The sequence below is a fragment of the Balaenoptera borealis genome, assembly GCF_965194805.1.
Source record: "Balaenoptera borealis genome assembly, chromosome: 12".
Taxonomy (NCBI): Eukaryota; Metazoa; Chordata; class Mammalia; order Artiodactyla; family Balaenopteridae; genus Balaenoptera; species Balaenoptera borealis.
Window position 1 is genome coordinate 43,915,078 of NC_138869.1, and position 12,281 is coordinate 43,927,358.

General features: G+C 45.2%; 2 protein-coding genes across 2 annotated transcripts in view; one reads left to right on the forward strand and one right to left on the reverse strand.

Moving 5' to 3' along the window:
* LOC309608120 (protegrin-5-like) overlaps positions 1 to 12,281 on the reverse strand; it is a 111,574-nt gene that overhangs the window by 62,604 nt on the left and 36,689 nt on the right. The gene's annotated exons all lie outside the window — the stretch shown is intronic.
* On the forward strand, positions 39 to 4,865 carry NME6 (NME/NM23 nucleoside diphosphate kinase 6). The gene is made up of 6 exons (XM_082347512.1): positions 39 to 576; positions 2,183 to 2,279; positions 3,028 to 3,130; positions 3,674 to 3,713; positions 4,135 to 4,295; positions 4,570 to 4,865. The coding sequence occupies exons 1-6, from the start codon at positions 563 to 565 to the stop codon at positions 4,734 to 4,736; spliced, it is 582 nt and encodes a 193-aa protein (XP_082203638.1). The 5' UTR covers positions 39 to 562; the 3' UTR covers positions 4,737 to 4,865.

Consider the following 12,281-nt stretch of genomic DNA (forward strand, 5'->3'; position numbering starts at 1 on the left):
CAAGAATAGGCGCCTCTGTTGTGGGGGTAAACGCCCAGGCAATTTCTAAAATTTATAATTCTCTAATCGAGTGACTTTTATGTTGAGCAAGTTTCTCGAACTGTTAACATTTGTTATAAACCAAGATCCAAGACAGGCATAACTTAGCTGGCATTAGGAAAGGAACCATGTCCTCCCCTGGATAGCCCCTAGCATTCTGGTCTTGGAATAGCTGAATCAGGTTCATTCATTGATTCATTCAACAAATACTGTTGAGAGCCATCTATGTGCTAGGCACTCTGTGTAAGTACAGAGGATACGATGGTGAGCGAAACAGATCCCTGCTTTCATAGAGCTGACCTTCTAGTGGGGAAGAGACAACTGAAGAAAACGTGAAAGGAGCCATGAGAATGTATAACAGGGGAAGTGAACTAAGATCTAGTGGGTGAGTAGGAGGTAACCAGAGGAAGCACTTTCTGGACTGTGAAAACTTCTCAGGCAAAGGCTGTCAGGCCAGAATGTCTTGGAGCTGTAAGGCCCGTGAAGCTGGAGCAAAAGCAAGTTAAGAAGTGTGGAGTTCCAGATGAGGCTAGAGAGGTACGCAGGGATAAGATCATGCGAAGCCTAGTAGGACATGATAAGGCTTTGGGGTTTTATCATAAAAGCAGGGTACACTTTGAAGGGTTAAGGAGGGAAATGATATTAGATTTGCATTTTTAGTTCACTGTGGCTGCTGTGTGGAGAACAGATTGTAGAGGGTGGCAAGAGTAGAAACTGGGAGACCACTGAAGAGGCTGTTGCAGAAGTCCAGAGGGGGTTGATGATGTCTTGGACTGTGGTGGTGGCAGTTGAGAAGGAGAGAATTGTACAGATTTGAGATACACTAGCTAGGTAAAATTGCGAGAACTCAGTGATATCATGGATATGGAGGGTAAGGAAGGGGAGGTGCCAAGGATGTCTCTCCCTAGATATATGGCGAAGATTCTGCTCGCTTTTGGGTTCTCACCACCTAGGATGTTAGGGAAGCTGGGTTGGCTGATCTTGTACTGGTCAGACTGTGCTTAGCTCTGTGGATTGAGTGGAGCATCAAGCTGAATGCTGTAGAAAGGACATGAATAGGAGAGACCTTGGCACAGTTTCTCCATTTGGGCCAGACCCTAGCACTGCTTTTAATGTGATTGTCAGGCTACTTTCGGGCTAAGAGAAATGAGACGGTCGTCCAGACTGTCCCTGTGTGTGTTCATGGAAGCCTTCTCTGTATTTGTTGGCAAATTTAGAGGTTCCACCAGATAATCTTTGAGACCTTAGTCCTGCAGAGATGATCAATTTCTTACATGTAAATAGAATTTCAAAGTTGGAAGAGATCTCAAGTTTTCTTAGTCCAGTTTATAAAATACTTTTATGTTCTTTATATCATTTTCACAATTATTTATTGAGCTCTTACACCATGATTAGACACTAGAAATAGTGTCTTGTTCTTTTCTCTGAAGATGAATAGAATAAGACTGTATAGGTTCATTTAGTCAGTAAAACTGATTTTAAGCACCTTTGTGCCAGGCAGTTTTAGCTGCTTCAGATACAAAATGATTACAACTTGTCTTTGACCTTGGAGTTGCATGTCTGCAAACCTTGCCATTGAGGACAGCTGAGTGTATTAAAGGGTTTGATTTGGGCGGGATAGATCCTGACTTATCTGTAAGATTAGATAAGAAATGGTATGCATCCAGCAGACTTTTTGGGGGGTATCTTGGCAAGATCCCAATTCTTGTCCATCCAATCTTCAAATTCTGTAATTGATGGGAGGGCACTGTGGGAACAGTTATTGTACCCTTGTGGGTGCTCTTCAGGAATGTAAATTGTAAATTCTCTGTAAAACACAAAAGAAAGGAAGGGACGGGAGTACTACCAGAGACAGGTCGTGTTTAAACTTGAACTTCTCCTGAATGGGTCACTCTTTTGCAGGTTTACAGTTGCACTAACCAGATTATGTGCTCCACTGGGCAACCTGAATGGCCCCTCTACCACTCCCTTCCCTCAACCCCATGAACCCAAATGGGCAAATTAAATACTAAGCAACCGTCATGTGCTTTATCAGTGTCAGGAGTGAGAGCCCTGGTTGACTTGCAAAACTGCACAGGCTCCAGAATAGGAAGGGTGGGGAGTGCAGCACTGACGGGTCTCTTATCTGACTCTCTGATGGCAGGAGGGAGATGACCTCGATCTTACGGAGCCCTCAGGCTCTCCAGCTTACTCTGGCTCTGATCAAGCCTGATGCAGTTGCTCACCCACTGATTCTGGAGGTAAGAACAAGTCCTAAGCCTCTACTCTATGTCGGAGGCATTGCTTCTGTTTCAGGTGCCATAGGGCCATTTGCGAAGACTGACAACACAGTCCTGTGCTAGATGGTGTGGAGGCAAAGTTAGAAGCCATGACTCTGACCCTAAGGAGATTAAAAATGTATTGGAGAATTGGAACAGATATAAAATATAAGAAAGGATCCAATACGATAAGAAAAACCAAACCTCAAGGCAATGTATGTATATTAGTTCTCTACTGATGCATAACAAATTACCACAAACTTAGCAGCTTAAAACAACACTCATTATCTCACAGTTCTAGAATTTAGAGGTCCAGTAGGTTTGGCTGAGCTCGGCTGGGTTCTCTCCTTAGAGTTTCACAAAGCCAAGTTCCAGTTATCAGCTGACTGGGCCCTTATCTAAAGGGTCTGGGGAAGATCCACTTTGAAACTCATTCAGGTTGGCAGAATTTGGTTTCTGTGGTTATAGGACTGAGATAGATCCCCATGTCCTTGCTGGCCTTCAGGTGGGGCCTACCATTTTTAGAGTCCACTCACATTCCTCATCACATGGCTCACTCCATCTTCAAGACAGCAACAGGACGTCTCTTTTCTTCTGACCCACCAATGGGACAGACCCTCAAGTCCTAGGCTCTGAAGGGTCCTCAAGGTTCTTTTTGTCTGCCTGGGTCTCCCATTCACTCAAATGATCCCTTTGACTGACTTTTATCTTTGGGGTGGTGTTTATCCAGGCTGTTCATCAGCAGATTCTGAGCAACAAGTTCCTTATTGTACGAATGAGAGAACTTCTGTGGAGAAAGGAAGATTGCCAGAAGTTTTACCAGGAGCATGAAGGTAGGATCAACAGTCCTCTGAGTGGGAGGCTTCTCTATCACAAGAGAGATTTTACCTGGACACACAATGTCAGGCTCTCTCTGACCTACCAATCGTAAAATTGCAGCCAGTCTTCTAAAATCTTGGTTTATACACAAACTTTTCATGATTATCAATATTTTTTAAATGTTTTCTAGGAGGGTTCTACGTCATGGTCCCAACAAGTAACTTAGTTTTATGTCCTGATACTATCCCTAGTTAACAATTTATTCTGTCAGACATTGTCCAAAGGCTCATGATTTCATTTAATTCCCCAGCAACCCCATGAAGTAGGTATTGTTATGTCCCCAGCACACAGATTAGAAAACTAAATTAGGGAAGTTAATGATTTACCCGAAACTACACAGGTTGCAAGTTGGAGGGCCTGGATTCAGACCCAGGTATGTCAGACGCCAAGGTCCTTGTTCTTTTCTCTAAAACAGTTTTTATCATTCCAAATAGGGAGTCAGAAGTATAAAAAGTTCTCTTGGCACCAGTGTCTTGATGAAGGTACTCTCTTTGCAGGGCGTTTTTTCTATCAGCGGCTGGTGGAGTTCATGGCCAGGTATTTCTCATTTTGGTTCCAACATCTTCATCCACTGAGTCTTATTTCCCCTGCCCCCTAAATAGATTTTTTAATTTTATTTGCCACTCTTTAAACTTGTAACCAGTGTCAAGTGTCTGAAGAAACATGGGCTTGGGCCAACACTGACCTTGTGGCCACTTGTCCCATGGTAGTTAACTGCTCCAGGGGCTGCAGAAGAGTATTGTTGAATGCTGCCTAGCAACTCTTCTGATCCCTGTGGCCTCTCTTGCTCATCAGCAGTGGCCTTCCATCACCTTCTATTTGAAGCAGTATTGGCACTCAACTAGAAAGGCAAGGAGACTCTCAGGATGTCCAGTGTGCCTTTATTTGTGCTCTACTCATGGTATGCCCTCCTGGACCCGATAGCCAGATTCCTGACATGTGCTCCATTTGTCCACAGTGGGCCAATCCGAGCCTACATCCTCGCCCACAAGGATGCCATCCAGCTCTGGAGGACAGTGATGGGACCCACCAGAGTGTTTCGAGCATGCCACGTGGCCCCAGATTCAATTCGTGGGAGTTTCGGCCTCACTGACACCCGTAATACAACCCATGGCTCAGGTGAGTCTGCCTCCTGTGTCCACAGTATTTAATAAGTGAAGTTGGTTTGAGGTTGGTGGGCAGGCAGTATGGTGGGGTTGAGAGCCAGGTCCCTCAGTGAGCTTTCTTCCCAGTTGTGTTTCTGGCCCTTTGTGGCCACCTCAGCAGATGCGGCCCCAGGACTTAGGGGCAGGAGAAGTATAGGCTCTGGTTTCTGAACCTGATTATGATTGCCTCTTGCTTCCATCCTGCACTCCCTATGAGAACCCCTTCTCTTTTTTACCTCCCCTCACAGACTCTGTGGTTTCAGCCAGTAGAGAGATCGCAGCCTTCTTTCCCGACTTCAGTGAACAGCGCTGGTATGAGGAAGAGGAGCCCCAGTTGCGCTGTGGCCCTGTGCGCTACAATCCAGAGGGAGGCATCCACTTTGCAGCTGGAACAGGAGGCCCAGGGCCAACCTGACGCAGGCCTGTTGGTCTGTGAAGAGTGGTGGCATTGCCTAGCCTTTTCTCGCAGACCTCTGGTCCAGAGCATTCTCCTAGGACCAGGGAGGCCTGGGGCTCATTGTGCCATCTCTGCTGGGCACCGCCACCTGCGTAAGAGCCTAGCTCCTCACTGCTACCTCTTCTAGAATCTAACTCTCTATCTACCTCTTCTCTGGAAAGTTCATGGGTGGTTCAGAGGAATGATGGCTCCTTTTTTTTCTGAGAACTGTTCATCCTTTCTCAAGGAGGGGCTTGCCTAACTGACTTGCCTGAAAAATGCAGTGACCGTATTAGCAACATTTGGTCTATTTTCCTTAATAAAGGTCAGTATTCTACTGAATCCTGCAGGCTGGGAGCACTACTCTATGTACTGTCTCTCTATCCCTAACTGGAGTAATGAAATCTGTCCTGAAGTCAAGTTTCTGGTCTATGCTAAGTAAAGAGAGAATCGTGGGACTTGCCTAGTAGTGCAGTGGTTAAGAATCCGCCTGCCAACGCAGGGGACACGGGTTCGAGCCCTGGTGCGGGAAGATCCCACATGCTGCGGAGCAACTAAGCCCGTGCGCCACAACTATTGAGCCCGCGCGCCTAGAGCCTGTGCTCCACAACAAGATGAAGCCACCGCAATGAGAAGCCTGTGCACCGCAACGAAGAGTAGCCCCCGCTTGCTGCAACTAGAGAAAGCCTGCGTGCAGCAACGAAGACCCAACGCAGCCAAAAATAAATAAATAAAATAAATTAATTTTTTTTTTTAAAAAAAAGGGAGAATCGTGAAGAAATCTCCCAGGAGGTTCACACACAGTGTGCAGCTTATGTAGTGCATGAGGCACCCAGTGACGGAGCTGACTGTGGGCTCAAATCCATGCTGTGCACCTGGCACAGGGCTGCATCCTGGAAGAAGGGGCACCTTTTGTTTGAACAAAAGTATGTCTGCCCAGTAGAGGCATATTGTTATGACTCACTTTTTTTTCCGATTTGCACAAAGCCACTAAAGCTAGCCATGTCTCTGCTGTAGCTGAGGATGACAGTTATCTACTACTGCATGACAAATCACCTCAAGATTTTGTGGCTTAAAACAATGACTTAGGGACGTCACTGGTGGTCCAGTGGTTAAGAATCCGCCTTCCAATGCAGGGGAGGCGGGTTTGATCCCTGGTCAGGGAACTAAGATCCCACATGCCACGTGGCAATTAAGCCCGTGCACCCCAACTACTGAGCCCATGCGCCACAACTAGAGAGCCCACGTGCCACAAACTACAGAGCCCACGTGCTCTGGAGCCCGCGCTCCACAACTACAGAGCCCACGCACCACAACTAGAGAGAAGCCCATGTGCTGTAACAAAGAGCCCGCGTGCCGCAGTGAAAGATCCCATGTGCCACAACTAAGACCTGACACAGCCAAAAATAAATAAATAAATAAATATTAAAAAACAACAACAACAACAACGATTCATTCTTATGTGTCTGTGGATTGGCTGGGTGATTCTGCTGGGCTCACTGGGACTCACTCACATGGCTGCATTCAGCATTTGGGTCCAACATGGTCTTTCATCCTGAGCTGCTTCATAGCATGGTTGTTTCAAGGTTCCAAGAGAGCAGGCCCCCATTCACAAGCTCATCATGCTTCTGCTTGTGTCATGTTTGCTGATATCCCATTGACAAAGGCCAAGTCACATGGCCAAGCCCAGAGTCCACGCATAGGGCATGGACAGTGGGAGGTGTGAATCACTGGGGGCCATTACCATGACAATCTACAAACTGAAAGTCGTGAGGAGCCTTGAATTTATATAGAACTTATGAAAACAAATATTTGCACAGGTCAACAAAGGAGATGAAGAAATAGCCAGAGAAGGAAGGAAAAAACCGAGGGTGTGTGGATCAGGAAAGCCAAGAGAAGACAGTGTTTAGATAATGAAGCAATGTTGAATGCTGTTGAGAAGTCCAGAATAATGAAGCCCTTAAAGTACCCCCTAAATATGGCAGCACGGAGATCGCTGTGACCTTGGCAAGAGCGGCAGCTCTGGAGTGGTAGGGAGCTTACTTTGTGTGGAAGACAGTGGGTTGAAGCATTTATACTGTCGTACTACCTGTGGGTTTAGAGTGGGATACCTAGGAGTCTTAGAGAATCTTCTTACAACTGAATCTGTAAGTGTATGTCTACATATGCTCCCATCTTCTTCTATCTTCCTGTTAACAACATAGGAAGGGTCCTGCTTCCTGTTAAGCCAGTCCTTCCGTGTTGCTCTGAATCCCATCTCCTTGCTTTTTTGGTTGTCTAGTCTTTACTGCACTTTTACCCTTCTCCACTGAGTCCTTCTCCTTTGAATTCAAACATGTTTTGGTGTCTCCCATTTCTCAAAATCATTTTAACCTCATTTTCCCCTTTGGCTACCTGTTTCTTCATCTCTGTACAGCCAAGTTCATATCAGTTGTCTGCACTGACAGGCTCACCCCCATTTTCTCAGCAGCCCATTACAGTATGGCGTGCACACTCACCATTTGAGAGGAGACTGGTTGGTTTCTTTTTCTCTTCTTTTTAAATATCTATCTATCTAGGCTGTGTCGGGTCTTAGTTGTGGCATGCGGAATCTTTAGTTGTAGCATGCAGGACCTTTTTAGTTGCAGCATGTGGGATATTTTACTTGCGGCATGCAGGCTTCCTAAGTTGCGGCGTGTGGACTCTTAGTTGCGGCATGCATGCGGGATCTAGTTCCCCACCAGGGATCAAACCCGGGCATCCTGCATTGGAAGCACGGAGTCTTACCCACTGGACCACCAGGGAGGTCCCAGGAGACTGGTTTCTTCATGCCTTTATTGCTGTTGCCCAGCACAGTGCCAGACGTGTATATCATTGCTCCATAAATAGTAATGGACTATCCATCCATACCCTGGTCTTTGACATCACTTAGAATTCCTACATCTCTAAATTCTTTAAATCCTACTTTAAAATCATTGTCTTCTACATCCCTCTCTCATGTCTTCCAAACCTAGACCATTCACTCGTCCATTCTCCTAGGTAACTTTCTTGTATATTCTTCTCCCTCTTCAAACCTCCAACACTTCTTCCTCCTTCCTCACTCTCCAGCTACTGACCTTGCTTCCTCTTTCAGGAAGATAACAGAAACAGCCAGAAGAGACTCCTCACACTCCCAAGACCACACTGAGGACCTACCTGCATCTGTGCTCGCATGCTTCCCTCCCGTTAGGATGAACAATGAACAAACCTTCCAAGCTCCTGTTTAGAGCCATCCCCATTCTGTGCAGGAGATCCTATCTTCTCCCACATACTCAAGGCATTGCTCCAGCAGTTATTTTCTCTCTCTCCTACATCATCAGGAGATGGATCTTACAAACATGCTATAGTCTCTCTCATATAAAAAATAAAATAAAAGCAAACTTTCTTGATACTACATCTCTTTCATGCCACTGTCCCATTTCTCTGCTCACCTTTACAGCAAAACTCTCAAAAGATTAGCCTAGAACATCAGTGGCCAGTGACTTTCACTCTAGACAAAACAGTGTAGCCCCATTTCTCTCTGCTCCTCCCTGCTGAGTACAACTGTATACCTGAAAATAATACAAGACACAATCGAGAAAACTCTATAAGGTTCTCTGAAGAACTAGTTTGGGACCTGAGGACTGGAGGAACATCACAGCAGCGGGGCATGTTCAGTCTTCCCACACAACAGAACAAGGCGGTCCAGACAAGGCATTTCTCCAACCCTAACCCAGCAACAGATGGAAGCCTGGCTGGCCTATTCTCCCCCGCAAAGCTAAACAAAGGCCAGCTAAAAACACCAGGCAAACTGACAAGAGAGACTGATCAGGAGCCCCAGCTATCGGTAAGCAGCCAGAGGAAGCACTCTCCTTCCCTCCATTTTTCGTATCTAATCCTTAAAGCTCTGTACCTGTGAATATTTCTTGCTCCACGTGCCCCTCAGTCCCTACCTATATGGCCACTGTAGAGAAGACATCCTTGGTGACTGAGTAGAGTGAAATGACTAGAGATTTAAGTGAAGGGAATGGATGTGACTGGCAAGACAGAGTGCACAGAGTGGAGGGGAGGGAGGAGAATGCTGGGACTGAAACAATCCAGCATGTGGTGGTGAAGTACCCTACAAAAGGCTGAGGGTGACCACAGAAGCTGGAAAACAGTTGAAAGAGTGTGGGGAGAGGACAGGAATAAGAAAAAGGTAATCAAATTCTGCTGAGGCTGCAAGAGAAATGAAGACTGAGCAAAAAGGGGGATTAAAAAAATATTATTGCTGTGCTCCAGCAACAGTGTCCACTAAATGGTGGGTATAGAAAAGAGTGGAGAGGACTGAGAAGTGTTTGGGATGAAAGAGTGAATAAATGGGGATTACTTCCAAGTCTGTTAAAAGATATAGTAGATGGAAAGAAAATGGGATTAGACGAGAATTTTTCAGAATAGTAATAATTTGAACATGCTTAAATGCTAAGGAAGTGGAGTCGTTAGAGACGGATTGGTTTACAATAAATATAATTTATAATCATTAAAATTCCTGAGAAGCAGGAGGGACTAGGACGCAAACACACTTTAGAGGAAAAGGTCAATCTTGGAATTAAAGATAGCTCCTCCTTCACTATAGGAGAGAGGCACAGGAATGCTTGCATGTTTCATTGTGGGGATGTTAGCTCTTTCTTCAGCAATATCTCTTTCATTTGTCAAACAGGAGTCAAAGCCATCTATTGAAAGTGAGGGGAAAGATGAAATTCATAAAGCATGAAAAGGTTTGAAATAATACTTATGAAGCATGGGAAAGGGAACTGACTCATGAGACACAGTAGGATTACCAGGCATTTCTGAGGGCAAATTAAGAACTCTGTGACCCCGTATTTGGAATATGAGTCGCATGCCTTGTCATGTGTTGTGCTGAGTTGCAGCCATGAAATATGCAATTGGTGGAATCATCTAAGATCAGGGATTTCATGAGCAGGTTTGGTGAAAGATCAAAGGGACAAGGAATATTTAGTCTTGGCAAGTAAATAGTTGAAACAATCATCCAAGGATTAAACTGGACACAAAAAAGAAATGGACAGAGAGGACAATGGAGGGTTCACACTTGGTGGCAAACCTGTGTGCACAAGATGTGAGTGAACAGGTTGGCAGTTTGGACACTGTGGTCGGGGTGAGGGTGTTCTGAGTTATTTGAAAGGTAGAATGTGCGGGTGAACACAGTGTTTCCTCTCAAGTTGTTTGGAAAGGAGGTGCAGGGATTAGAAGCTGGAGCTTTGGTGACAGATCGGAATTCAAATCCTGGTTCTATCACTTTCTAGCTATGTGACTTTAGCTATATTTGTCTCCACTCAATTCAGTTGTTAAATGAGAAAGTCATACTTAACTTTTAGAGTTACTGTGAGGATTAAACTAACTCATGCACATAAGGTCAAAAACCCAAGATCTCAATAAATGACAATTTAAATGATCTCTTCTTCTCTTTCTTTGGATTTCAGATAGAAAGAGTTAAGTTAATCACATCTCTCAGTGTATGACTTAATCTCACACTATTTTCCTTTGTCTATTTTAGCACATTTAATTACTGACAATGTTTTTGACAAGACTGTACAATTAAAAATGGCTTTCTCATATACAAACTTAGGTAATGCATAGAGATAGCTGATAGATTATGATTAGGGTAGGACACAATTCTAGTTACCACCTTACCAAGAGGAGTTAAAACCAAATGAAATCACATAAGTTGATCTCACACTCTTTATGCTGAGGTTAAAGTAAGCATTCCTGTCCCCTGTAGGGAATGTAGACCACAGAAACGGCACCATGGCCAAAGTACACGACTGATTTCTTATGAAAGTGACTGTAATATTAGTCTAGCAGAAATAGAACTTTGATTCATTGAACCCATTAACAAAATAAAATAGGCTCTTTGACAGCTCAGACAGAAACCCAGCTCAGTGGAGTACAAAGCTAGGATTCAGGGTTGGAGGACCGAGACTGCCTGAGTCTCTCACAGTGAGAAGCCTGGATGACCGTGGAAGAAGGTTTCCAAAGGAGCAGAGGGCAGGGCAGGGCAGGGAGGGTGTGTGGCTCAAATGAGCTGGGCTGGAGGCTTAAGGAAACATGTTAGTGAGTTAAATCAAGTGATGGAAGTTGAGAAATTCCAGCAGTTTTCCCCCTAGAAGTAGAAGCCACAATCCTCATGTGATTGAGTCCCTCTGAAAAACATGTTATATATAAACCTCTGTGGTCCAGAGTTTTCTCACAAACAGAGATAAGTCTCTTCCATGTGGGCATCAAGAGCTACAAACTTATTTGGGGTCCTGGGAGAAATTGGCTCCTCCTGTCTCTCTCAGAGCATTTTGCATAAGCAGGTGGGCTGGGGGCGGGGGGGGGTTGGTCATCTAGTTAGTGGTTTAAGATTTTTAACTCACAGGTCTGGGAACTGTGGACAAGATGAGAATTTCATGGAGTCTTTCTCCTCTTTCAGCTTTGCCTGTCGCTACAAAGGTAGTATTGTGGTAACTGGGTTACTGGCAGTGTAGCCACAGTTGAGTGGCCTTTTTTTCTCCTGAAGTAACAGCATAGCAGGAAATGAGGGCTTATATGTAGCTAGTTTATTTTGGGAAGTGATCTCAGAAAATAAGAGTGGAGGCACTGGGAGAGTGGGAGAGTAAAACAGCGAAGAGAAAGCCAACCCAAGAAAGGGGTACTGAGGTGGTCACCACTGTGGACAACTGGCCTCCATCTAGCTGGAAGTCCTCTCCCTCCCATCAGAGACCAAGAAGCTGGGGACCTGCCCACTGGTTTCCATCATCCATTGTTAAGCATTTCCACAGGAAGACTGAACTCCCCTGCGGGTCCAAATCTGCGTATTGCCAGAAAGGCTTCCTGCACCGCATCAGTAGAGAAGCTCCTGGGAGGAACACAAGAGAAATGGACTTAAGGAGCTCTCTGATTTCACCTGGGTGCAGCAACTGCCATGGTAAGGATGTGGCCAAGAGATGGCGTATAGAAGTTGTCCAAGGCCATCCTTCCCTGTTCATGCTTTGGTCTACGTATAGCTCAGCATAGCCCAGAGCCAGGCAAGATGCTGGTGAGCCACAATCTCTATTTAAGACTCAATATAAGCTGATTAGTGGGGAAAAAACCTCCCCATTTCCTACTACTGCAACTAGACATGAGGCCACAACTGATTCTTATTATCTCCATCCTTTACCAACCATATTATAATTCCTCCCCCCAGAGTCAGCACTTACAGGTCTAAGATGCTTATATACTGATCCCTTACATGTTTCACCCTGATGTAAGAGCTGACGGCTGTGAGGGTCCACTGAAGATTATCCCTGGTATGAAGCACATCAGAGAATCCCCTGGGATCAGATGTACTCTTCCCTTCCCCTTGGGGAGAAGCAATGTCAGCAACTCATGATGATCAAGGTTGATTACTTACATATGATAGCTCTTTGTTTTCCTGGTGGTCCACCACCATGACAAGCCCCAAATGACCCAGTTAGTCATAGCATTACTTCAGTGTATGCTTCC

Bases quoted from the DNA above. Each gene is read 5' to 3' on its own strand.
- NME6 (XM_082347512.1), top strand. The intron at 3,131-3,673 runs GTAGGATCAACA...CTCTCTTTGCAG, and splicing joins GTTTTACCAGGAGCATGAAG to GGCGTTTTTTCTATCAGCGG. The intron at 4,296-4,569 runs GTGAGTCTGCCT...CTCCCCTCACAG, and splicing joins TAATACAACCCATGGCTCAG to ACTCTGTGGTTTCAGCCAGT.